Source organism: Musca autumnalis, unplaced genomic scaffold (genome assembly GCF_047663935.1).
Source record: "Musca autumnalis isolate F117 unplaced genomic scaffold, ASM4766393v1 scaffold_1, whole genome shotgun sequence".
NCBI classification, from domain to species: domain Eukaryota; kingdom Metazoa; phylum Arthropoda; class Insecta; order Diptera; family Muscidae; genus Musca; species Musca autumnalis.
In genome coordinates, this window is record NW_027411644.1 from 298,218,726 (window position 1) to 298,246,366 (window position 27,641).

The 27,641-nt window shown below is 36.9% G+C and overlaps 1 protein-coding gene and 3 long non-coding RNA genes across 4 annotated transcripts in view; 3 read left to right on the forward strand and 1 right to left on the reverse strand.

Annotated features, from left to right (window-relative positions):
• Positions 1-7: 7 nt before the first annotated feature.
• LOC141389796 (uncharacterized) lies at positions 8-7,778 on the forward strand. The gene is made up of 3 exons (XR_012409177.1): positions 8-997; positions 6,161-6,475; positions 6,654-7,778. It is a non-coding gene; the product is annotated as an uncharacterized lncRNA (long non-coding RNA).
• A 974-nt stretch (positions 7,779-8,752) lies between these two features.
• On the forward strand, positions 8,753-15,481 carry LOC141391375 (uncharacterized). The gene is made up of 3 exons (XR_012409630.1): positions 8,753-9,734; positions 14,898-15,212; positions 15,391-15,481. It is a non-coding gene; the product is annotated as an uncharacterized lncRNA (long non-coding RNA).
• A 371-nt stretch (positions 15,482-15,852) lies between these two features.
• LOC141391376 (uncharacterized) lies at positions 15,853-16,527 on the forward strand. Its single transcript, XR_012409631.1, has 3 exons — positions 15,853-15,954; positions 16,021-16,106; positions 16,177-16,527. It is a non-coding gene; the product is annotated as an uncharacterized lncRNA (long non-coding RNA).
• Positions 16,528-23,750: 7,223 nt separating this feature from the next.
• Positions 23,751-27,641, reverse strand: part of T48 (FU domain-containing protein T48) — a 277,513-nt gene continuing 273,622 nt past the window's right edge. The window contains exon 3 of the mRNA XM_073961887.1: positions 23,751-26,036. Within this exon, the coding sequence (XP_073817988.1) occupies positions 25,057-26,036 (980 nt within the window). The 3' untranslated portion in view covers positions 23,751-25,056. The remainder of the gene's footprint in view (positions 26,037-27,641) is intronic.

Genomic DNA, 27,641 nt, shown 5'->3' on the forward strand with positions numbered 1-27,641 from the left:
ACAAAAATAAAAAAAAACACACGCACAACAAGCTGGCGGTATCGTTCTGATTTTCATTTTGTTTCTTTTTTTATTAATTGATCTTTCTTTTTCTTTTCAGCGTTTTTCTCCAGTTGAAGCCCCCCATGATGAAATGCAGGACACATCCAAACTCTTCTCCATAGAATGGAAAAACCCCTTTTGGTTATTACGACCATAATCATGGGTGGAGAATGGTTTTTTCCTGAATTTCACATGTAGCGGCTAGTGTTTCATGTGGGCAACGGATTAATGGCATGACAATCCAGTTGCCCACACCCTTTGTTCATCACGGGTGTATAACTATATCTGACACCCCAACGATATAGCTATTTCGGCATGGCTAACCATGGCTAGCAACCAGGTTACCCCCAGTAAGTGCCACGGCATGGCTAACCACGACTACCATTCTCGTGGTTACCCGCAGAAAGTGCCACCCCCTTCGATGCTTGTATTGTTGTTTTTGCGTTTTTTTGTGGGCACGGCAGACCATTAAAGGCATTACCGTGGTCTGCCTTCGGGAGTGCCCATTTTAGTTACCTCCAGTTCTCCCAACTTTACTACCTATTGAGAGCTGGAGGAAAATCGTGGTTTTGTGGCTGCCACGGAGGCGTAAAAAGCTACCCCCTAAGGTCCCCCCACGCAAAATTTTTTTTTTGCTTGGCGATTGGGATTTAAGATTTATGATGCCCCGCAACAAAACTCCAGGGCTGGCAAAGGAATGTAGTCAGGACTGGTGTGCGGGGATATGAAAGTTTTGATGTCCGCGGTAAAGCCCAACGTGGGGAATTCTCACGCCCTGAGATTAAGCCGGGCTCTGGATTCCATTCTTGACCTTAGGGAAGTATTATTTAACCGTCCTAAGTATAAGATATTACTTGGTGTGTTCTTACAGATCTTTCACCGGGATTTTGAGGCAAACGTGAACGCCACATAAGCTATTGATTCCAGGATCGAAAAAAATGGACGATGACATCGGGTAAGGGTATTCTATAATTTATGTTTATTCGTGGTAGGGTTAATACTGGGTAGGAGTATAATTAAGAGTTGGGGTGTATAATTAAAAAGGTATAATCAAGATAGGTGTATAATTAAAAGGTTGTATAATTTAGGTATAGGAGAAGTATGAATACTAAGTAGAATATAATTTAGGGAAAGTATCAGACACATTGGTATCTATCACAGACGAGGTATCTTATTGCACCTATTGAAGTAAATCTATGAATGAGACAAGCACGACATACACTTAACGCTACCTAATTCTAATATTGCACTTGTCTATCACAGGATTTAATTCTATATTGCACTAATACTTTATATCCTTGACATGGTAAATACCAATGGACCTTCCTTGCATATTCTCCAATTCATACATGTTTTGCCCTACCGGCCGTACTATTCGACACTTAACAAACTTTTTGCAAAACTTTGAATTAATGTTTTTTGAAAAGTCGGATAGTATGGTATTCCGGCGATAGACTTCCTGTCCCGGACGAAACTTGACTACTCGAGCCCTTTTGTTATATTTTTCGGAACTTCTTATGTATGCATGGTGAAGGTTGTTTTTTATCTTTTCTCTGACCAGCTCAAGCTTGCCAGACCTATGCAATGATTTGAGTTCATGGTCGGTAAAAGACATCAATTTCCTGGCTAACTTATAATCAGAGCCATTTAAGAACATGTGGTAACCAAATACCGCAAAAAAAGGGGTTACGCCAGTTGAGGCATGTATCGAATTTCTCAGAGCGCATTCTATTTCGGATAAATACATATCCCAATCCCTATGATCTTGATCTAGATATGTCCTTATGGCATTTATTACGGATTGGTTGACGCGCTCTGAGGCATTGGACTGAGGTGAATATACTGCGGTCCTCAGGTGTGTAATTTGATAGGCCTCCATCAGATCCTTGAATGATTGGGAAGTAAACTGTGCCCCATTATCGCTGTGGATCACCTCGGGAACACCAAATTTATGAAAAATTTCATCCACGAGAAATTTCACCACATTTCCGGTGGTTGCTTCTCTCATGGCTTTCAAAAATGTGAACTTAGTGAAGTGATCCACAACGATAAAAATATATGTATTGCCTTTTTTAGACCTTGGGTACTTCCCAAGGAAGTCTACATATAATTTTTGGAATGGCCTATCAGTTACAACCTCTTGTCCAATGCTAGGCATCATGTGCAGATTACTGGGTTTGGATTCTTTACACAATTGGCAGTTCCGCACATATTCCCTAACTTGAACGGTCATACGTGGCCAATAGAAAAATCTCCGAACACGTTCAAGTGTCTTAACTATACCGCCATGCGCTGATGTGTTAGTGTCATGGGCCTTTTTAATTAATTCACACGTTATACTAGATGGAATCCACAGTTTCCATCGAATCTCTTCATCATCCTGATCAGGTAGTACCTTCTTATACACATACCCATCTTCTATCTTAAGATCGGGTAATTTGTCTTGGTTCTCTTTAATGTTTTTAATTAGTTCAAGATACTCTTCACTCTCAAACTCAATGGTCTCAAAATCTAAAAGTTCGTCTTTCGTAATTTCATTGACATCGATAGTCGGAGCTCTGGACAACATGTCGGCAACAACGTTATCTGCCCCCTTTCTATGTTCGATATTAAAATTAAAAGCTTGTAACTGTAAAGACCACCTAGCTAGCCTTCCAGTCAAGTCTTTTAAAGTCATAAGCCATTTCAGTGAGGCGTGGTCTGTAATGACTGTGAATGGCATTAATTCGACATATGGTCGGAATTTCTTGATTGCCATCACAGCCGCCAAACATTCCTTTTCTGTCACGCTATAATGGCGTTGACAGGCATTCAATTTCGCCGAATAAAAGGCTATTGGATGTTCTTCACCTTTATCATTTAGTTGATATAACACTGCTCCTATGCCATATTCGGATGCATCGCATTGTATGTAAAAATGCTTTGCAAAATTGGCATGGCGAAGCACTGGAGCAGATGTTAATGCTTTTTTTAAATTCTCGAATGCTTTTATTGCTGCCTCACTGATTTCAAATTTCTTTGTCTTCTTCAACGTATCGGTTAGAGGTGCGGAGATGGTGGCAAAGTCTTTAATAAAACGCCTATACCATCCCGCAGTCCCCAAGAAGCTTCGTACTTCTCTGGCATTTCTTGGAATTTTGATATTTCGTATTGCCCTTATCTTATCGGGGTCGGTTTTCAACTTCCCGCCGCCAATAATGAAACCCAGATACCTCAATTCCCTAAAACAAAATTGAGATTTCTTCAACCCAATCGTCAAATTCGCTCTCTTTAGGCATTCCGCTACTTCATTTAGGAGTCTCAGGTGATCTTGAAAGTCGCTAGATATGACCAGTAGGTCGTCTAAGTAAATGAATACATTTTCTTTTAGATGTGACGGTATAACCTTATCCATAAGCCTACACAAGCGTTGGGCCGCATTGCAAAGCCCAAAAGGCATTACCCTAAACTGATATAATGGGCGGCCTGGGACCGTAAACGCTGTGTAGGACTTACTCTCGTCATCAAGTTCTATTTGCCAAAAGGCGTACTTGAGATCGACACTACTTATATAATGCGTTTCATCGATTCTGCTTATAATGCCGTCAATGTTTTGGAGCGGGTAAGCGTCCTTTACGGTTAATTTGTTTAATTTTCGGGCATCCAAACAGAACCGATTCTTGCCTGGTTTTCTCACTATTGTAGTCCTGTTACTCCATGGACTATCACTTTCTTCTATCACGTTTAATCGTAGCATATTGTCCACCTCTTCATAGACGATTGTCTGAACTGCCGGGGATATTGGGTAATGGCGGTCTTTAACTGGTTCCGCGCCATCAACGAGCTTAATGGAGTGCTTTTCTAATGTTGTTTTTCCCAAACCCTTCTCCTCAAAAGTATCAAAATTCTTAATGACGTCATTCAATTGTTCCTCTTGTTCTTTCGACAGTTCATGGGGGTTCAACTTATACTTTTCTTCGTCTACCATATCGTTTTGAATCTGCTCTACATTTATTTCCTCGACCGGTAATATATTCGGGGCTATATTATAAAGGTTCCAGAAGTCGATTCCTAAATATAGCTCCTGTTCTAGGTCGGGACATAAATATAAATCGATATCCTTCTCACTTTCATTATACTTTATTCTAATTCTGACCTTTCCAATGACTCTATGTTGTTTCCCAGAGGCAGTTTTCACACTCGAGAAAATTGGTTTTATATCTTTTCCCAAATTCTCAACTATTTCCCTGCAACCTTTCCCCAACAAGCTTACTGACGCCCCAGAGTCAAGCAGTCCTTTCAGTATATGTCCTTCTAAATCCACTTCCGCAAAAGGTCTTGGATCGTATTGACGATTGGCTCTGGCTATGGCCTCAATAACACCTTTAAAAATGGTTCTCTTTTCTGCGAATTTCTGTCTGACTTTGGGAATTTTTTTAGTTGACAGTGGGACCTCATTACTTCCAAATATTCTCTGTCTTACTATGTCATAATTTGCCTCTCGTTCTTGGACAGGTAAATAGTGTCTAATTCTAGCATAATTTACATTTTTATTACCGGTTACGGTCTTTTCGTTCATATATTTTGACTCTTTAACGTTTTCTTGTTTATTTAACATACTTCCAGGGGTATCTAGTTCGGACGAGGACCCCCTTCGCGTTCCCCGCCCTTGCTCCCATTTCCCTGCTGACAAATATTACATCTGGGAGTTGTAGTTCCCGGATTGCCACATCGGTAACAAAATAAAGATCTGGCAACCTCCTCACAGTCGCGGAAACCATGTCCTGACTTCCTGCAGTTCCAACAGGTTAGTTGGGGTTTTGATTGCCTATTATATTGAATTGCAGAGGCCGTTTCCATCTCTCCCACATCCTGTTCATAGTCAGACCTATGATATATATCCTCTACAATCTCACTAACCTGTCGGATAGGACGAGAATTTGGAATCGGCTGTCGATTTTCCCTCCTCAAAAAGTTCCTATCGGCCTCATTACATTCAACCCTAAGCTGTTCAACAGACGAGACCGGGATCGGGTAAACAATTCTACCAATACTTTCTTTCATGTTCTTTTTCAAAATCTTGATCATGTCAAAATCTGAGATCGGTTGTATCAACTTGGCTCGAATTTGACCCATAGCATGGAAGAAACTGTCTATCGATTCATTCATCTGCTGTTTTCTCTGGGCTAGGTCGGTGACGATTTCAACATTTGACCTAGAAGTCTGGTATTGGCTCATGATACTGAATTTCAATTGCTCCCAGTCATGGACTCCGTGGGTCTTCAGAAATAGCCAGTACCATGATTCTGCCCTTCCCGATAATAGGAGAGGAAAGTCTCTGATGATTTCTGACCAGGGGAATTTATACTGATTTTGGTAATATTCTAATCGGTATATAAATTCTTCAACCCCTAATCCACTTGAACTCCCATCAAAAGTTAGACCTAACTTGTTAATTCGTACCATAGTGTACTCTTTCCTCGGTTCCACTATCACCTGTCTACCTTGCGACACATCCGAACCCCTAGCTGTCTCGTTTATTCCGGAAGTCGTCGATGTCCCGGGTACTTCCCTATTCTGCACTACAGTCGACTGACCTACTGGGTTACTGGCGGTATTTGGGGCCTGGTTTGTGGTAGATCGCAGGAGCTTCTCCATAGCTGAGCTCAAATCCCCTAGTGTCTTTTTAATGTCCCTCATTTCGGACTGAACATTATGAACTGAAGATTCCAAAACTCTTATCTGAGGCAGATTATTCTGCAAGTATAGCGGACCCAAGGAATTTGATACCGGGGTTCCTACATTAATGGTTTCAGAGAAGTCCATTATCGGATTATCACCCCCTCTATTCTCTTCGGCCATGTTTTCTTGAACACCCGTCTTTTTTCTTTTCTCTTCGACACTATTTATAGTCCTATTCAGGTCGAATATACTAGGTCTATCTCGTTTTCTGTTTCTAGATTGGGACCGGGTCTCCCTACTCATCCCCTTGTTCAAGTATTTGCAAAAACAAAACGTCTTTTGGAATGGTGAAAAGGTCGTTCTTTTAATTATTTTTTTCAACTTTTAACTAATTCAAAACTCTATCACTATATAACTATAAAAATCGTACTAATTGTTCTTCTATATATTTTTCCAGGAGGTGTTTTCTGGAGAGGTATGGTGTGTGCGGTTTAACATTGGCTATCCGTCTTCTTGGGTTGTGATGGATCATTCAAGAACACAAACAAAGGCTATACGTTTTACACAGTCTGATAAGTGCACTGATTTCGCCATTTCCGTAAACGACACCAGATATCAGTTCATGTATAAGGGTACTACTGACCTCTAAACTGTATCCAGAGCGGATACCCTCATGTTTAAACTGGATCACTATCAAACCTCAGGCTGATTCTAAAACTTCGATTCCTACCTGACATAATCTGTGCGGATACGGCTGTTTACGACAAAACAGGTATGTCACATCTTACACCAGTGTGTATTGGTCATTACTAATTTTTCCTTTAGAGCATCCACCATCAGATATCCTTGTACATCACTTCCTGGCACCTGTCCAGAAGGGTTACAACGATCACTGATTAAGTCACTCCATTTTCCAAAATAGTAATGTTATTCTATTTTTTCTTTTCTAGTGGGATATTTTCTAAGTGTTTTGATGACCTACACTTCCTAACATCTTTCACCGCGAGGGCTTCTTTGGGTTGGGCGCCATATTGTTACGTGTCCCTTTTTGTCTCGGCTAGGAGATGTCCTGACAAACGCCGACTAACTCTGCCGACTCTCTGAGGGCAGGTTCCATCCCGACATCTCAAGCCCAGGAACGTAAACAATCAAAAATAAACAGGGATAACTGCTGCAAACTACATCTAACATTAACCTATCCCATCACAACACCAAAAACCCCAAACATCGGGGTCCTTTAGCCGCCCACCCTACCATGATCATCAGCTCCAATCCCCTTTCCTGATGACCCCTATTCCCGCATTTCACCACACCACTTACCTTTCCTTCACCACCTCCTTAATAATGCTTTAACACCTCATATTTTCTATCATCAAAACATCAAGTCATATTTTATTTTTTAATAGTGTAAAATTAATATTATCCTAAAAGCTAACAAATTTCTTTATTTTATATTTAGCAGATCAAGTAATCTCTAAGTGTAATATAAAAAAAATTAAAATAAATAAAAATGTATTATTAAAATAAATCAATCTCTCTTTTTTTTCTAAGTCCTTATGCCTATTTTTTTGTCAAAACATTTAATTAATTAAACGATCGGTCTATAGACCAGTTAACAGATCACTTTAATGTCTTTAATCGTCCTTAGGACCAAATCAAAATCAATATCCAAAAAGGATTACTTAAAACAAAAGACTCAACAGACAAGCACAATGTTTCTGAGTACCTAACCCACCCTAATGTCGCAAAAAAAGAGCTCTTTTCTATCAAGGGACTACTAAGGGGGTCTAACAATCAGATTCACGAAAGCTTGCTCTATAGCAAATTATGAAATAATGTCCAAATAAGGATCAAATAAACATTAAATTGACGTACCTATTTAGCTTGAAAAGTTGAAACAATTAACAAATTTAAAAAAAACAAAATTAACAAATAAATATAAATATGTCTATAAAAATATATAAAGAAATAGGATAAAAATTTAAAATAAACTAAATATACTAATAAAGTCAAATATAAATTGATTAATAGTTGATTAAAATTTAGGTCCAATAGCTTTTTCTCATGATGGACAAAGATCAATAGTTAAATCTGGCCGGATATTTCCGTCACCAGGTTTTTGTAATTAAAAGTAGTTTCTTCTTCGATCAATCAATTTTCACCGTCAATTGGGACCTTTTTTGGATTAGTATATGTGCACATAATTTTCTTATCTTTTTGAAGCAATTCCAGAACACGGTGGTGGTAATAAACGGTGTGGAGACTTTTCTGTAGAAAATGGAATTTGCTGTCTCCAATAAATTATTTGGTGCTGAGCTTGGATGCGACGAGTGGAGACTCAATTTGTCGTTCCGGATTTTGCCCATAGATGGTACTGGCAAATATAGGTAATGCAGTATCTTACCTTATTTTTCCCTGGATTATTTGGGTGTGTGGTTGTAGTGTCACTATCGCCTACAAGATATCGCTATCTGTCCACGAACCTGGCTTCGACCTTCTGAGTTTGTCGAAGTATATTTAATAAACTGGCTCGCTTAGACTTTCACCACTCTAAAACAGGGATTATCCCACACTCGTAACCTTTATTCTCAATAAAACAGTCTTTAGATATATAATATTTTCTTCACTGCTAAACTGTTCAAAACTGTTGACTTTATCAAGGAATAAAAACGCTTACTAGCTCAACACCACTGAAAAACTAACCTTTTTTCCCATTTTTACTCTCTTTTATAGGTTCGTGAGAGAAAATGGCCTCTTTCCAAGTCGCGACATATTGAAATTACCCTAGATTTGTCCTTTTTTTTCTACCATCAGTCATCCCCTTCTCGGTTTGCCTGCAAAAAAAAACCTTTGCAACATTTGAACCTTAACATTAGACTTTATTTAAGAGAAACTTGCCCTTAGAGAACCCTCCTGTTAATGATAACATCGTACCTCTAACTGTTGATTGGCAACGCAGAATCAGTTGGTCGTCTGAACACTTCCCAATATTTGGAGAGTGTAGATTTTCCATATGATCGAAATGTCAAACTCAACAAAAATAAAAAAAAACACACGCACAACAAGCTGGCGGTATCGTTCTGATTTTCATTTTGTTTCTTTTTTTATTAATTGATCTTTCTTTTTCTTTTCAGCGTTTTTCTCCAGTTGAAGCCCCCCATGATGAAATGCAGGACACATCCAAACTCTTCTCCATAGAATGGAAAAACCCCTTTTGGTTATTACGACCATAATCATGGGTGGAGAATGGTTTTTTCCTGAATTTCACATGTAGCGGCTAGTGTTTCATGTGGGCAACGGATTAATGGCATGACAATCCAGTTGCCCACACCCTTTGTTCATCACGGGTGTATAACTATATCTGACACCCCAACGATATAGCTATTTCGGCATGGCTAACCATGGCTAGCAACCAGGTTACCCCCAGTAAGTGCCACGGCATGGCTAACCACGACTACCATTCTCGTGGTTACCCGCAGAAAGTGCCACCCCCTTCGATGCTTGTATTGTTGTTTTTGCGTTTTTTTGTGGGCACGGCAGACCATTAAAGGCATTACCGTGGTCTGCCTTCGGGAGTGCCCATTTTAGTTACCTCCAGTTCTCCCAACTTTACTACCTATTGAGAGCTGGAGGAAAATCGTGGTTTTGTGGCTGCCACGGAGGCGTAAAAAGCTACCCCCTAAGGTCCCCCCACGCAAAATTTTTTTTTTGCTTGGCGATTGGGATTTAAGATTTATGATGCCCCGCAACAAAACTCCAGGGCTGGCAAAGGAATGTAGTCAGGACTGGTGTGCGGGGATATGAAAGTTTTGATGTCCGCGGTAAAGCCCAACGTGGGGAATTCTCACGCCCTGAGATTAAGCCGGGCTCTGGATTCCATTCTTGACCTTAGGGAAGTATTATTTAACCGTCCTAAGTATAAGATATTACTTGGTGTGTTCTTACAGATCTTTCACCGGGATTTTGAGGCAAACGTGAACGCCACATAAGCTATTGATTCCAGGATCGAAAAAAATGGACGATGACATCGGGTAAGGGTATTCTATAATTTATGTTTATTCGTGGTAGGGTTAATACTGGGTAGGAGTATAATTAAGAGTTGGGGTGTATAATTAAAAAGGTATAATCAAGATAGGTGTATAATTAAAAGGTTGTATAATTTAGGTATAGGAGAAGTATGAATACTAAGTAGAATATAATTTAGGGAAAGTATCAGACACATTGGTATCTATCACAGACGAGGTATCTTATTGCACCTATTGAAGTAAATCTATGAATGAGACAAGCACGACATACACTTAACGCTACCTAATTCTAATATTGCACTTGTCTATCACAGGATTTAATTCTATATTGCACTAATACTTTATATCCTTGACATGGTAAATACCAATGGACCTTCCTTGCATATTCTCCAATTCATACATGTTTTGCCCTACCGGCCGTACTATTCGACACTTAACAAACTTTTTGCAAAACTTTGAATTAATGTTTTTTGAAAAGTCGGATAGTATGGTATTCCGGCGATAGACTTCCTGTCCCGGACGAAACTTGACTACTCGAGCCCTTTTGTTATATTTTTCGGAACTTCTTATGTATGCATGGTGAAGGTTGTTTTTTATCTTTTCTCTGACCAGCTCAAGCTTGCCAGACCTATGCAATGATTTGAGTTCATGGTCGGTAAAAGACATCAATTTCCTGGCTAACTTATAATCAGAGCCATTTAAGAACATGTGGTAACCAAATACCGCAAAAAAAGGGGTTACGCCAGTTGAGGCATGTATCGAATTTCTCAGAGCGCATTCTATTTCGGATAAATACATATCCCAATCCCTATGATCTTGATCTAGATATGTCCTTATGGCATTTATTACGGATTGGTTGACGCGCTCTGAGGCATTGGACTGAGGTGAATATACTGCGGTCCTCAGGTGTGTAATTTGATAGGCCTCCATCAGATCCTTGAATGATTGGGAAGTAAACTGTGCCCCATTATCGCTGTGGATCACCTCGGGAACACCAAATTTATGAAAAATTTCATCCACGAGAAATTTCACCACATTTCCGGTGGTTGCTTCTCTCATGGCTTTCAAAAATGTGAACTTAGTGAAGTGATCCACAACGATAAAAATATATGTATTGCCTTTTTTAGACCTTGGGTACTTCCCAAGGAAGTCTACATATAATTTTTGGAATGGCCTATCAGTTACAACCTCTTGTCCAATGCTAGGCATCATGTGCAGATTACTGGGTTTGGATTCTTTACACAATTGGCAGTTCCGCACATATTCCCTAACTTGAACGGTCATACGTGGCCAATAGAAAAATCTCCGAACACGTTCAAGTGTCTTAACTATACCGCCATGCGCTGATGTGTTAGTGTCATGGGCCTTTTTAATTAATTCACACGTTATACTAGATGGAATCCACAGTTTCCATCGAATCTCTTCATCATCCTGATCAGGTAGTACCTTCTTATACACATACCCATCTTCTATCTTAAGATCGGGTAATTTGTCTTGGTTCTCTTTAATGTTTTTAATTAGTTCAAGATACTCTTCACTCTCAAACTCAATGGTCTCAAAATCTAAAAGTTCGTCTTTCGTAATTTCATTGACATCGATAGTCGGAGCTCTGGACAACATGTCGGCAACAACGTTATCTGCCCCCTTTCTATGTTCGATATTAAAATTAAAAGCTTGTAACTGTAAAGACCACCTAGCTAGCCTTCCAGTCAAGTCTTTTAAAGTCATAAGCCATTTCAGTGAGGCGTGGTCTGTAATGACTGTGAATGGCATTAATTCGACATATGGTCGGAATTTCTTGATTGCCATCACAGCCGCCAAACATTCCTTTTCTGTCACGCTATAATGGCGTTGACAGGCATTCAATTTCGCCGAATAAAAGGCTATTGGATGTTCTTCACCTTTATCATTTAGTTGATATAACACTGCTCCTATGCCATATTCGGATGCATCGCATTGTATGTAAAAATGCTTTGCAAAATTGGCATGGCGAAGCACTGGAGCAGATGTTAATGCTTTTTTTAAATTCTCGAATGCTTTTATTGCTGCCTCACTGATTTCAAATTTCTTTGTCTTCTTCAACGTATCGGTTAGAGGTGCGGAGATGGTGGCAAAGTCTTTAATAAAACGCCTATACCATCCCGCAGTCCCCAAGAAGCTTCGTACTTCTCTGGCATTTCTTGGAATTTTGATATTTCGTATTGCCCTTATCTTATCGGGGTCGGTTTTCAACTTCCCGCCGCCAATAATGAAACCCAGATACCTCAATTCCCTAAAACAAAATTGAGATTTCTTCAACCCAATCGTCAAATTCGCTCTCTTTAGGCATTCCGCTACTTCATTTAGGAGTCTCAGGTGATCTTGAAAGTCGCTAGATATGACCAGTAGGTCGTCTAAGTAAATGAATACATTTTCTTTTAGATGTGACGGTATAACCTTATCCATAAGCCTACACAAGCGTTGGGCCGCATTGCAAAGCCCAAAAGGCATTACCCTAAACTGATATAATGGGCGGCCTGGGACCGTAAACGCTGTGTAGGACTTACTCTCGTCATCAAGTTCTATTTGCCAAAAGGCGTACTTGAGATCGACACTACTTATATAATGCGTTTCATCGATTCTGCTTATAATGCCGTCAATGTTTTGGAGCGGGTAAGCGTCCTTTACGGTTAATTTGTTTAATTTTCGGGCATCCAAACAGAACCGATTCTTGCCTGGTTTTCTCACTATTGTAGTCCTGTTACTCCATGGACTATCACTTTCTTCTATCACGTTTAATCGTAGCATATTGTCCACCTCTTCATAGACGATTGTCTGAACTGCCGGGGATATTGGGTAATGGCGGTCTTTAACTGGTTCCGCGCCATCAACGAGCTTAATGGAGTGCTTTTCTAATGTTGTTTTTCCCAAACCCTTCTCCTCAAAAGTATCAAAATTCTTAATGACGTCATTCAATTGTTCCTCTTGTTCTTTCGACAGTTCATGGGGGTTCAACTTATACTTTTCTTCGTCTACCATATCGTTTTGAATCTGCTCTACATTTATTTCCTCGACCGGTAATATATTCGGGGCTATATTATAAAGGTTCCAGAAGTCGATTCCTAAATATAGCTCCTGTTCTAGGTCGGGACATAAATATAAATCGATATCCTTCTCACTTTCATTATACTTTATTCTAATTCTGACCTTTCCAATGACTCTATGTTGTTTCCCAGAGGCAGTTTTCACACTCGAGAAAATTGGTTTTATATCTTTTCCCAAATTCTCAACTATTTCCCTGCAACCTTTCCCCAACAAGCTTACTGACGCCCCAGAGTCAAGCAGTCCTTTCAGTATATGTCCTTCTAAATCCACTTCCGCAAAAGGTCTTGGATCGTATTGACGATTGGCTCTGGCTATGGCCTCAATAACACCTTTAAAAATGGTTCTCTTTTCTGCGAATTTCTGTCTGACTTTGGGAATTTTTTTAGTTGACAGTGGGACCTCATTACTTCCAAATATTCTCTGTCTTACTATGTCATAATTTGCCTCTCGTTCTTGGACAGGTAAATAGTGTCTAATTCTAGCATAATTTACATTTTTATTACCGGTTACGGTCTTTTCGTTCATATATTTTGACTCTTTAACGTTTTCTTGTTTATTTAACATACTTCCAGGGGTATCTAGTTCGGACGAGGACCCCCTTCGCGTTCCCCGCCCTTGCTCCCATTTCCCTGCTGACAAATATTACATCTGGGAGTTGTAGTTCCCGGATTGCCACATCGGTAACAAAATAAAGATCTGGCAACCTCCTCACAGTCGCGGAAACCATGTCCTGACTTCCTGCAGTTCCAACAGGTTAGTTGGGGTTTTGATTGCCTATTATATTGAATTGCAGAGGCCGTTTCCATCTCTCCCACATCCTGTTCATAGTCAGACCTATGATATATATCCTCTACAATCTCACTAACCTGTCGGATAGGACGAGAATTTGGAATCGGCTGTCGATTTTCCCTCCTCAAAAAGTTCCTATCGGCCTCATTACATTCAACCCTAAGCTGTTCAACAGACGAGACCGGGATCGGGTAAACAATTCTACCAATACTTTCTTTCATGTTCTTTTTCAAAATCTTGATCATGTCAAAATCTGAGATCGGTTGTATCAACTTGGCTCGAATTTGACCCATAGCATGGAAGAAACTGTCTATCGATTCATTCATCTGCTGTTTTCTCTGGGCTAGGTCGGTGACGATTTCAACATTTGACCTAGAAGTCTGGTATTGGCTCATGATACTGAATTTCAATTGCTCCCAGTCATGGACTCCGTGGGTCTTCAGAAATAGCCAGTACCATGATTCTGCCCTTCCCGATAATAGGAGAGGAAAGTCTCTGATGATTTCTGACCAGGGGAATTTATACTGATTTTGGTAATATTCTAATCGGTATATAAATTCTTCAACCCCTAATCCACTTGAACTCCCATCAAAAGTTAGACCTAACTTGTTAATTCGTACCATAGTGTACTCTTTCCTCGGTTCCACTATCACCTGTCTACCTTGCGACACATCCGAACCCCTAGCTGTCTCGTTTATTCCGGAAGTCGTCGATGTCCCGGGTACTTCCCTATTCTGCACTACAGTCGACTGACCTACTGGGTTACTGGCGGTATTTGGGGCCTGGTTTGTGGTAGATCGCAGGAGCTTCTCCATAGCTGAGCTCAAATCCCCTAGTGTCTTTTTAATGTCCCTCATTTCGGACTGAACATTATGAACTGAAGATTCCAAAACTCTTATCTGAGGCAGATTATTCTGCAAGTATAGCGGACCCAAGGAATTTGATACCGGGGTTCCTACATTAATGGTTTCAGAGAAGTCCATTATCGGATTATCACCCCCTCTATTCTCTTCGGCCATGTTTTCTTGAACACCCGTCTTTTTTCTTTTCTCTTCGACACTATTTATAGTCCTATTCAGGTCGAATATACTAGGTCTATCTCGTTTTCTGTTTCTAGATTGGGACCGGGTCTCCCTACTCATCCCCTTGTTCAAGTATTTGCAAAAACAAAACGTCTTTTGGAATGGTGAAAAGGTCGTTCTTTTAATTATTTTTTTCAACTTTTAACTAATTCAAAACTCTATCACTATATAACTATAAAAATCGTACTAATTGTTCTTCTATATATTTTTCCAGGAGGTGTTTTCTGGAGAGGTATGGTGTGTGCGGTTTAACATTGGCTATCCGTCTTCTTGGGTTGTGATGGATCATTCAAGAACACAAACAAAGGCTATACGTTTTACACAGTCTGATAAGTGCACTGATTTCGCCATTTCCGTAAACGACACCAGATATCAGTTCATGTATAAGGGTACTACTGACCTCTAAACTGTATCCAGAGCGGATACCCTCATGTTTAAACTGGATCACTATCAAACCTCAGGCTGATTCTAAAACTTCGATTCCTACCTGACATAATCTGTGCGGATACGGCTGTTTACGACAAAACAGGTATGTCACATCTTACACCAGTGTGTATTGGTCATTACTAATTTTTCCTTTAGAGCATCCACCATCAGATATCCTTGTACATCACTTCCTGGCACCTGTCCAGAAGGGTTACAACGATCACTGATTAAGTCACTCCATTTTCCAAAATAGTAATGTTATTCTATTTTTTCTTTTCTAGTGGGATATTTTCTAAGTGTTTTGATGACCTACACTTCCTAACATCTTTCACCGCGAGGGCTTCTTTGGTTTGGGCGCCATATTGTTACGTGTGTTTTTTTTTATTTTTGTTGAGTTTGACATTTCGATCATATGGAAAATCTACACTCTCCAAATATTGGGAAGTGTTCAGACGACCAACTGATTCTGCGTTGCCAATCAACAGTTAGAGGTACGATGTTATCATTAACAGGAGGGTTCTCTAAGGGCAAGTTTCTCTTAAATAAAGTCTAATGTTAAGGTTCAAATGTTGCAAAGGTTTTTTTTTGCAGGCAAACCGAGAAGGGGATGACTGATGGTAGAAAAAAAAGGACAAATCTAGGGTAATTTCAATATGTCGCGACTTGGAAAGAGGCCATTTTCTCTCACGAACCTATAAAAGAGAGTAAAAATGGGAAAAAAGGTTAGTTTTTCAGTGGTGTTGAGCTAGTAAGCGTTTTTATTCCTTGATAAAGTCAACAGTTTTGAACAGTTTAGCAGTGAAGAAAATATTATATATCTAAAGACTGTTTTATTGAGAATAAAGGTAAAGATTCCAAAATACAAGAATACAAAATGTGACATAAAAGTGATTAATGAGTGTTTAACGTAGGTTACGAGTGTGGGATAATCCCTGTTTTAGAGTGGTGAAAGTCTAAGCGAGCCAGTTTATTAAATATACTTCGACAAACTCAGAAGGTATACAAAAATTATTGTTAATAAAGAGTATTTGGCAGTTTATTTAATTAAACCTTTTTGGGTTTGCCAGGTCGAAGCCAGGTTCGTGGACAGATAGCGATATCTTGTAGGCGATAGTGACACTACAACCACACACCCAAATAATCCAGGGAAAAATAAGGTAAGATACTGCATTACCTATATTTGCCAGTACCATCTATGGGCAAAATCCGGAACGACAAATTGAGTCTCCACTCGTCGCATCCAAGCTCAGCACCAAATAATTTATTGGAGACAGCAAATTCCATTTTCTACAGAAAAGTCTCCACACCGTTTATTACCACCACCGTGTTCTGGAATTGCTTCAAAAAGATAAGAAAATTATGTGCACATATACTAATCCAAAAAAGGTCCCAATTGACGGTGAAAATTGATTGATCGAAGAAGAAACTACTTTTAATTACAAAAACCTGGTGACGGAAATATCCGGCCAGATTTAACTATTGATCTTTGTCCATCATGAGAAAAAGCTATTGGACCTAAATTTTAATCAACTATTAATCAATTTATATTTGACTTTATTAGTATATTTAGTTTATTTTAAATTTTTATCCTATTTCTTTATATATTTTTATAGACATATTTATATTTATTTGTTAATTTTGTTTTTTTTAAATTTGTTAATTGTTTCAACTTTTCAAGCTAAATAGGTACGTCAATTTAATGTTTATTTGATCCTTATTTGGACATTATTTCATAATTTGCTATAGAGCAAGCTTTCGTGAATCTGATTGTTAGACCCCCTTAGTAGTCCCTTGATAGAAAAGAGCTCTTTTTTTGCGACATTAGGGTGGGTTAGGTACTCAGAAACATTGTGCTTGTCTGTTGAGTCTTTTGTTTTAAGTAATCCTTTTTGGATATTGATTTTGATTTGGTCCTAAGGACGATTAAAGACATTAAAGTGATCTGTTAACTGGTCTATAGACCGATCGTTTAATTAATTAAATGTTTTGACAAAAAAATAGGCATAAGGACTTAGAAAAAAAAGAGAGATTGATTTATTTTAATAATACATTTTTATTTATTTTAATTTTTTTTATATTACACTTAGAGATTACTTGATCTGCTAAATATAAAATAAAGAAATTTGTTAGCTTTTAGGATAATATTAATTTTACACTATTAAAAAATAAAATATGACTTGATGTTTTGATGATAGAAAATATGAGGTGTTAAAGCATTATTAAGGAGGTGGTGAAGGAAAGGTAAGTGGTGTGGTGAAATGCGGGAATAGGGGTCATCAGGAAAGGGGATTGGAGCTGATGATCATGGTAGGGTGGGCGGCTAAAGGACCCCGATGTTTGGGGTTTTTGGTGTTGTGATGGGATAGGTTAATGTTAGATGTAGTTTGCAGCAGTTATCCCTGTTTATTTTTGATTGTTTACGTTCCTGGGCTTGAGATGTCGGGATGGAACCTGCCCTCAGAGAGTCGGCAGAGTTAGTCGGCGTTTGTCAGGACATCTCCTAGCCGAGACAAAAAGGGACACGTAACAAACCTTTAATACTTACCCTTAAACCTCTTTAATATAAAAAATGATTTCTTAAGATTTTTAAATTAGATTTTATTTAATTTTATATGTTTTTAAATATATATTTTTATACACTGTATATTGCTAAGCTACATATCGACAAAATCGCACTTATTTTCTATTCTTTTTTTCGAAATATACAAGGAAAGAGAGATACAGAAATTAAACTCTTCTTCAATAATTTCATAGATACATATATTGTATATTAGTACATACATATATTTGATTTAACAGTTAGTTTTGAAACTCATTTTTGTGTTCAATGTTCTTTGTGACTAGTTTAACAAAATTAAAACGTACGAGAAGACAAATAAACAAACAATAATTTTTACACAAAAGAAATGGAAACATAAATAGGTTTTTTAAATCCATATGGAATGTTTTTTTAATTTGTTGTTGTGTTAACAAATTTCAGTAATAACAATAAATGAAAGCCAAGTGTGGAAGCTGCTGTGCTTTTGAGGAAGACTTGTAAAGAAAACTCAAAGGTGTGGAAAGAACATAAGTTTTGATTGAAAAGTAATACGCATGATTTATTTCAAGCTGTAAAGATTAACGCCTTTCAAGAATATTTTTTATATTTTACAAAGGTGTGTAGATATTAAAAGGCACTTTATTTATTTGATTTTTTGATTGTTGTGTATGTGTGTTTTCATCATACATATAGAAGTGTAAGAGTACAGAGTTTGAGATTTTTATATTACAATTTGATTTATTTTAATACTTAAAGAAAATACAGTAGATATCGTTTATGAAGATCTATGGAGATATAAGGAAAATTATTTTTTTCTTGTGATTTCTAAAATAATCTGTGGTGCGATAAAACAATGATGACTGTAAAAAAACGTTATTCATGAAATTTTCAAAAAGATAAACTAGAAAAATCGTAAAAAAACTATTGAACCCATTATGATAAAGACAAAGCTCAGCTTATAATTAGTAACATTTTCATCAATATATGACCAAAAATGTGTATTTTCAATTAAAGATCCCGTTAAAGGAAAAACCTTAAAAGTTGGAAAACTGAGATTGTTAAAAACGTTCTTGTAGACTGTTAACGCTTCTTTCAAATTATCTTTTGAGCCCTATCAAACCTTCAAATGTAAAAAAAAAACAACAATATGAAAACGAAGTTGGGGAAATGAAATATTTGCTTTAATAAATTGGAGCCACAATCAGATGACAAATTTTAAGCTTACCGAGAAAACGAGAAAAAATGCTTGGTATATGGAGAGAGGGTGTTTCTCACTTCTAGTCCAATTAACGTGATTTTTATGAATTTTATTAATATATTTTGAACCACTAAGGGCCCAACAAACGTGAATTTTTCAGAAATATTTTTTGATGATGATTTTGAAGGAGTCGCAATATTCTTATATTAGATATTTTTGGACTTTTTAAAAGAATATGAGCCGAAACACGTAAATTTAAAAAAAAAAATATTTTTTGATCAACTAAAACAAGTGTTTTTTTTTTAAATTTTTTTTGATCAGCAGAAACACTTGGATTTTTAAAAAAAAATATTTTTTGATCAGCAGAAACGCGTGGAGTTTTCTAAAAAATAGTTTTTAAACTGTTACTGAAAGATGTGAATTTTTTTAAAATATTTTTAGAAAGACGTGGATTTAAAAACAAAATACTAGCCGAAACACATAAATTTAAAAAAAATATTTTTTGAACAACTGAAACAAGTGGATTTAAAAAAAATATTTTTTGATCAGCCGAAACATGTGATTTTTTTAAAAATATTTTTGTTCAGCAGAAACACTTGGATTTAAAAAAATATATTTTTTGATCAGCAGAAACGCGTGGATTTTTTAAAAAATATTTTTTAAACTGCTGCTGTAAGATGTGAATTTTTTAAAAACATTTTTAGAAAGACGTGCATTTTTTAAAAAAATATGAGACGAAACACCTGCATTTTTTAAAAAATGTGAATTTTATAAAAAATATTTTTTGATTAGTAGAAACACGTGGATTTTTTTTAAAATATTTTTGAGCTGCTGAAAGACTTGGTTTTTTAATATTTTTGAACTGCGGAAAGATATGTGTATTTTCAAAATATTTTGGATTTAAAACAAAAAACATGAGACGAAACACGTGAATTTTTTAAATTTTTTTTTTTGATCAGCCGTGGATTTTTTTTTTTTGAAAAAAATATTTTTTGATAAGCCGAAACACGTGTTTTTTTTAAATTTTTTTTGATCAGAAGAAAGAGGTGGATTCGAAGAAGGAAAAACGACGTGGGTTTAAAAAATTTTTTTTTTTTGAAATTCCTGCAATCGGAGATTTTGAAAAAAATGTTTTTGCAACGCCGAAAAACGGGATTTTGAAAAAAAATATTTTTTTGAACGGCGAAAAAAAACAACATTTCTTGAAATGTCTAAAGTCATGGATTTTTAACAATTTTTGTGTTTTCTTCGATTTTTTTTGGATTTTTTTAAAAAAATATTTTTTGAAACACCGAAGGAAGTGAATTTAAAAAATGTTTTTTGAAACGCCGAAAGACCGGTTGACGTGGATTAAGATCAAAAAATATTTCCGAGCCGCTGAAGATTTTTTTTTAAATATGTTTGAATTTCCAAAAGGCGTGGATTTAAAAAAAATGTTTATTTCTTGAGCCCCAGAAAGACGTTGATTGGTTGCCAAAAGACGTGGATTTAAAAAAATATTTTTGAGCCGACGAAAGAGGTTGATTTTGAAGAAATATTTTTGAAAAAATGGAAAAAAGTGGATTTTGAAAAAATATTTTTGATCCGCTGAAAGACGTGGATTTTGAAAAAACATTTTTTGTAACGCCGAAAGACCAGGTGACGTGGATTAAGATCAAAAAATATTTCCGAGCCTTTGAAGATTTTTTTAAATATGTTTGAATTTTCAAAAGGCGTGGATTAAAAAAAAATTTTCTAAGACGCAGAAAGGAGTGGATTTAAAAAATATATTTTTTTGAGCCGCAGAAAGGAGTGGATTCGAAGACGTGGTTTTAAAAAATATATTTTTTCGAGCCACAGAAAGACGTGGATTCGAAGACGTGGATTTAAAAAATATATATTTTTTTGAGCCGCAGGAAGGCGTGGAATCGAAGACGTGAATTTAAAAAAAATATATTTTTTGAGCCGCAGGAAGGCGTGGAATCGAAGACGTGAATTTAAAAAAAAATATTTTTTTGAGGCGCAGAAAGGCGTGGAATCGAAGACGTGAATTTAAAAAATATATATTTTTTTGAGGCGCAGAAAGGCGTGGAATCGAAGACGTGGATTAAAAAAAAATATTTTTTATCCGCCGAAAAAATATGTGTTTTTTGAAAAACCGAAAGACTTGGATTTCAAGAAGGAAAAATGACGTGGATTTTGAAAAAATATATATTTTTTGAAAAACCGAAAGACTTGGATTTCAAGAAGGAAAAACGACGTGGATTTTGAAAAAATATATATTTTTTAATGTCTACAGTGGCAGATTTTGAAAAAGCTATGTTTTGCAATGCCGAAGAACGTGGATTAAAAAAAATATTTTTTTGAACGCCGAAAGATGCGGATTAAAAAAAACATATTTTTTTAAACACCGAAAAAAGTGTATTAAAAATTGTTGAAACCCCGAAAGACCATTGACGTGGATTAAGATCAAAAAACATTTCCGAGACGCTGAAAAAAAATTTAAATATGATTGAATTTCTGAAAACGTGGATTAAGACCAAAAAATATTTCCGAGCCGCTGAAAAAAAATTTAAATATGATTGAATTTCTAAAAACGTGGATTAAGATCAAAAAATATTTTCGAGCCTTTGAAGATTTTTTTAAATATGCTTGAATTTTAAAAATGCGTGGATTTTAAGCCGCCGAGGGACCATGTGACGTGTTTTTTTCTTTTAAGTTTACACCGTCGAAGGAACAGGTGACGTGGGTTAAAAAAAATATTTTTGAACCGCTGAAAACCACATTTTTGAACCGCTGAAGGACCAGATGACGTGGGTGATCATAAACCTTACCGCTTTAGGATGTCTTCTATCTACAGGTACCACTTTAGTAGGTTCTTTCTATAGTCCTATAGTAGGATGTCCTCCAACTATGGAATACCCCCTTACGAAGTCTTCTAGCTCCCTTTAAGGAGATCTCCAATCTATAGAAGGGACCTTAACAGGACCAGTGACATATGGACCATTTAGGATGCCTTCTAACGTCTATGACTTCACTGAGAGGCTTTCTACGTATAGAATACCCCTTAAGGAAGAGTTTTTTCTTAGAAGAACCTTTTATGAATTTTTTTTCTTAGAAGAACCCTTTTATGAATCCTATTTGAAATGTATAGACAACTCTTCTTCAGGATCTTCAGGTCTTCTTTCAGTAAAATATTCCTTTAAGATGTTCCCTATCTACAGAAGACTCCATTAGGAGGTGATTTTTCATAGCAGACCATTTTTATAGGTCTTCTATCTGAAGAAGGGCCTTTTGGTGGTCACCCATATATATAGCAGGCCTCTTTAGCAGGTCCTTCATATATAAAGACAACATTGGAAAAATTTCTGACTGTAAAATATAGTTTTTTGGAAGACTTTAAACAGTAAAGGAAGCTTTAGAAGGACCAGCAATATCGCAGCTCGTCGCCAAACTATTCGTATCGTGTTCTTTTGTTTGCCGTGGCCTGAAACTTCAATGTTGTTGTTCTGTAAAATATTCCTTTAACATGTCCCCTATCTACAGAAGACCCCATTAGGAGGTGTGTTTCCATAGCAGACCATTTTTATAGCTCTTCTATCTGAAGAAGTGCCTTTTGGTGGTCGCCCATATATGGCAGAGGCCCCTTTAGTAGGTCTTTCATAGATATAAAGGCCACTTTGGACAATTTTCTGACTGTAACATATAGTTTTTTGGAAGACTTCAAACAGTAGAGGAACTTTTAGGAGGACCGGCTATTATCATTGCTCGTTGAGACACTGTTTGTATCGTGATCTTTTGTTCACCGTCGTCTGAAACTTCAATGTTGTCCACTGTTGTAACTCATCCGCCAGGACTACTTCTCTACCGCAAGAAAGTATCAAGGTCAAGATTGCCGATAATATGAGGAAACACAACATTGTCGTTATTCTCCTTAGAAAATTTTATATCAGAATAGCTGAAGGCGCATCAGAGGCCACTGCCACATACGAAGAATGAACAGGACGTAAAACAAAATATTGAGTCTGAGTGCAGATGAGGAGAAAATTGAAAAGGAAACCCCATTTATGATTCTCCCAACTATAGAAAACCCCTTTAAGTGGTCTTCTAGCTATGGAATACCCCTTTTTAGGAGATTTTCTATGTATAGAAGAGACTTTAAAATGACTTCCAATTATAGATGAGCGAGGTCTTGTATCTTTTAAGACCTCCCTAGGGGATTTTCTACGTATAGAATACCCCTTAAGGTACAATTCTTTGTTTAGAACAATCCCTTAGGAGGTCTTCTATTTACAGAAGTCCCCTTCTATCTATAGAAGACACCTTTAGAGGGTCTATTCCCAATAAAATACCCCTATAAGATATCTTTTATATACAGAAGACTACCCTTTAGGAAGAAGTCCGCTTTAGGCAATATTTTTTAAACTGTATAAGACCCCTTTAAGATGCCTTTTGTCCTCGTTTAGAATGTATTCTATCTATAAATGATCCGTTTAAGATGTCTTCTATTTATAAAGAGTGGTGGTGTTCGATATACATATAGCAAACCCCTCTAGTAAACCTTCCATACACAGAATCACTCTTTTTAAAGAGTTCAGAATGGACGAAACCTTTTTTGAATATTTTTTCACCATTTTGGGACTTCAGAACGGCTGATATTATCATTCCACAAAGGAATGGATAGTTTAAGTTTTGGACGGAGCCTGCAACCGGTTTATGTAGACACTCTGTGTTATAGCTGGCAAACTATCGATAGTCTGACTATCGTTTTGATTGCCGTCGAAAAACAAAGTTTACGTCGGCCACCAAAATATGTTTTTTGGGTAACATGTCACAAATTATTTAAAAAATATTTTTTTTTTTTTGGAATCCGATATAAACAATACTTTACGGCAGCGATCAAAATGATAATCAGACTATCGATAGTTTGCCAGCCCTACTCTGTGTGCCCTTAGGGTATAAAGATAATTTTTCATAAAGATCCAAATCTGGTACATCTGCCACAGGGTCAGAGTCATCAAGTTCTTTTGGGAATCAGAACAGGCACTGTAGTGTGGTTACTTTATTTAAACCAATCTCTACGAAGAGCTCAGAAAATGCGAATACTTATATTGTCTATTTTATGACGTTTCTGCTCTTCAAAACAGCCTAGCAATCTTACAAATGGTTCAAAAATAGAGGGGTTGCCGGGATCAATGACATCTGTAATATTTTCTCAGGTAAAGTGTTTTCCATGTTTCAAGGCGAGCCTTAGAGGGCAACGGTTCAATCGGCTTTAAAATCAGTGTCAGAGTAATTGAGTATTTGTTGGAAATCAGGACAGTTCAAAAGTGAAGAAATGGGATTGCTGTTGAAGTCTGGGTTCAAGTAGGTTTTAAAGCGAAATCACTAGCTTAGACTGTAAAAAAATCACAAAGATATCGCTACTTCACCTGAGGTCGCAAATCTGAAAATGACAACTACATATCCTATAATCGAAATATGAGCGAAGAAACTAACAATTCGTTCGTGACACAAAGAAACTGGAGAACATGGAGATTGAGATTAAAAGAACGCTTCTTTTAGGTATGAACGGGAAGGTTTCTAATTATAGGGCTAAAACTGGAAGTAATTTTTGTTTAGGAACGAAGTTGAGATTCAACTCTAGCGAAATTGAAAAAATGAGCGAATTCGGAAAATGCCGATTAACATTTCAAACAAGTATTATTTAATGTTATATAATAAACACAAAATAAAACATTTTCAACTCTTTTCATCGTTTTACCAAACTTTCAAAGGGAAACAAATCCCATAAACGATATCCACTGTTATTAAATATTTTGAATTCGTTTGAATATTAACTTATTTACTAATTAAAATTAAACATTACTTTCTTTAGCTATTTACATTGCTTTCTTAAATCATATTTTTCTTTGTTCTATTCATTTTGAGCACAGTTTTTACATTTGAGTGTTTTTCACATTTTGTTTTTTTTTTTTTTCGTTTTCTTAAACTTTAGTTTGGACCGACTTCATTAACAATAATACTTCCAGATATAAATTAAGATCGAATAAAAGTACAAAATGTAAATTAATTAAACTAAAAAGAAAAAAATAGAAACGAAAAAAATACATATTCACAGTTTACAACGACAACTTTTGTTTTCGAAAAAAAAAAATTAAAATACATTTTTAAATTAACAAAAAAATATAACAAAATATCTTCGCAAAAATGTTGGATTAAATAAATAATCTACAGTTCAGTCGTTATTTCATCTTGCGGTCGAAAACCTAATTTATAAAACTCATCCTCCAGCCACAATGAACTAGCATTGAGATCTGATATGAGGTTACCGCTTTTCAGGGTATTAAAGCTACTGCCAAAAGGATCGGAGGGTCGAGGCTCCTCAAATTCATGGAGGCTAATGAGAGAACCAAACAAATGCATTTTCTGCGACTTTCCCCCAATACCACCTCCTCCGCCTCCCTTGCCTGCAGTTAAATTTGATGATGACTGCAAGGTGGCACTTTGTTTATAGAATCCGCCACCGCCCACCTTTTGGCGATACACCGATGTGGCATCAAATTCATCAACATCAACACCATTTGAATTTTGAAAGAAATCTATTAGCTGGCCTACCTGAGGCCTATAACGTTCGAGCACCTGCTCAGACCATGTATACAAACGATTCCAATCGTGTGGTGCAGCTGGTATCAATTCAATTGGACGATTTAGTAGAATCAAAATTCTTGCCAAATCTCTGACAATTGGCCTGTACGAGTTCGCCGCCGCAACATCCCCAGCCAAGTACAGTTTACGTATTTGCCTTCGTGTATCGTTCAACATGGCCAAGAAATATTCCGCATTTGGTCGCATATCATTCAATTGACGCAAAAAATCCGAACGATCCATGGTATTTTCATTAATCAATTTCTGTTTGATGGCCTTACGGCGACGACGACGTTTCACCAGCATCACAGCCACAGCCAGTATTGAGAGACAGACGAGAAAGCCACCAAACATACCGGCCAGCGCAGCCATCAATGCACCGGAATAGCCAATGGGAACACATACGCGACCCATGAACTCTGTATGTGCCGACCATTGATCAACATAGCCAGATGGACAACGTTCCACACATTGGCGGGTATCGGTGACCAAATAAAAGGTGCACTTGATGCAACCCTCTCGATTACATTTCAAACAGTGTGAACTTGTAGTGAGTGGACAACCTGAAATGAAAAAAAGAGAGACAAAGAAATGAATTAACAAATGAGGAATTGGCAGAGGTTTTGAAGTTATTAAAAACAATGGTTATAGGAAATAAATAAGAAAATACACATACAAATAACGATGAAACAAAAAAAAAAAAAGAAATTACTCGGCTTTACTGATAGCTAAATATCCTCATCGTATGGATAATGGATAATAATAAGGATTTTTATAGGAAATCTGCAATCCAGCGTAGCTGAATAAGGATTTCTATAGGAAATCTGCAATCCAGTGTACCTGAATAAAGATTTCTATAGGAAATCTGCAATTCAGCGTAGCTGAATAAGGATTTCTATAGGAAATCTGTAATTCAGCGTAACTGAATAAGGATTTCTATAGGAAATCTGTAATTCAGCGTAGCTGAATAAGGATTTCTATAGGAAATCTGCAATTCAGCGTAGCTGAATAAGGATTTCTATAGGAAATCTGCAATTCAGCGTAGCTGAATAAGGATTTCTATAGGAAAACTGTAATTCAGCGTAGCTGAATAAGGATTTCTATAGGAAAACTGTAATTCAGCGTAGCTGAATAAGGATTTCTATAGGAAATCTGTAATTCAGCGTAGCTGAATAAGGATTTCTATAGGAAATCTGTAATTCAGCGTAGCTGAATAAGGATTTCTATAGGAAATCTGTAATTCAGCGTAGCTGAATAAGGATTTCAATAGGAAATCTGTAATTCAGCGTAGCTGAATAAGGATTTCTTTAGGAAATCTGCAATTCAGCTTAGGTGAATAAGGATTTCTATATGAAATCTGAAATTCAGCATAGCTGAATAAGGATTTCTATAGGAAATCTGCAATTCAGCGTAGCTGTCATCCTAAACAATAAGGACTTATACATATAGGAAATCTGCAATTCAGCGAAGTTGAATAACGATTTCTATAGGAAATCTGCAATTCAGCGTAGCTGAATAAGGATTTCTATAGGAAATCTGCAATTCCTAGCTGAATAAGGATTTCTATAGAAAATCTGTCATTCAGCGTAGCTGCATAAAGATTTCTATAGGAAATCTGCAATTCAGCGTAGCTGAATAAGGATCTCTATGGGAAATCTGCAATTCAGCGAAGCGAAATCTGTGATTCAGTGTAGCTGAATAAGGATTTCTATAGGATATCTGCTATTCAACGAAGCTGAATAAGGATTTCTATGGGAAATCTGCAATCCTGCGTAGCTGAACAAGGATTTCTATAGGATATCTGCTATTCAACGAAGCTGAATAAAGATTTCTATAGTAAATCTGCCATTCAGCGAAGCTGCATAAAGATTTCTATAGGAAATCTTCCATTCAGCGTAGCTGAATAAAGATTTCTATAGGAAATCTGTCATTCAGCGCAGATGAATAAAGATTTCTATAGGAAATCTGTCATTCAGCGCAGATGAATAAAGATTTCTATAGGAAATCTGTCATTCATCACAGATGAATAAAGATTTCTATAGGAAATCTGTCATTCAGCGTAGCTGAATAAAGATTTCTATAGGAAATCTGTCATTCAGCGTAGCTGCATAAAGATTTCTATAGGAAATCTGCAATTCAGCATAGCTGAATAAGGATTTCTATAGGAA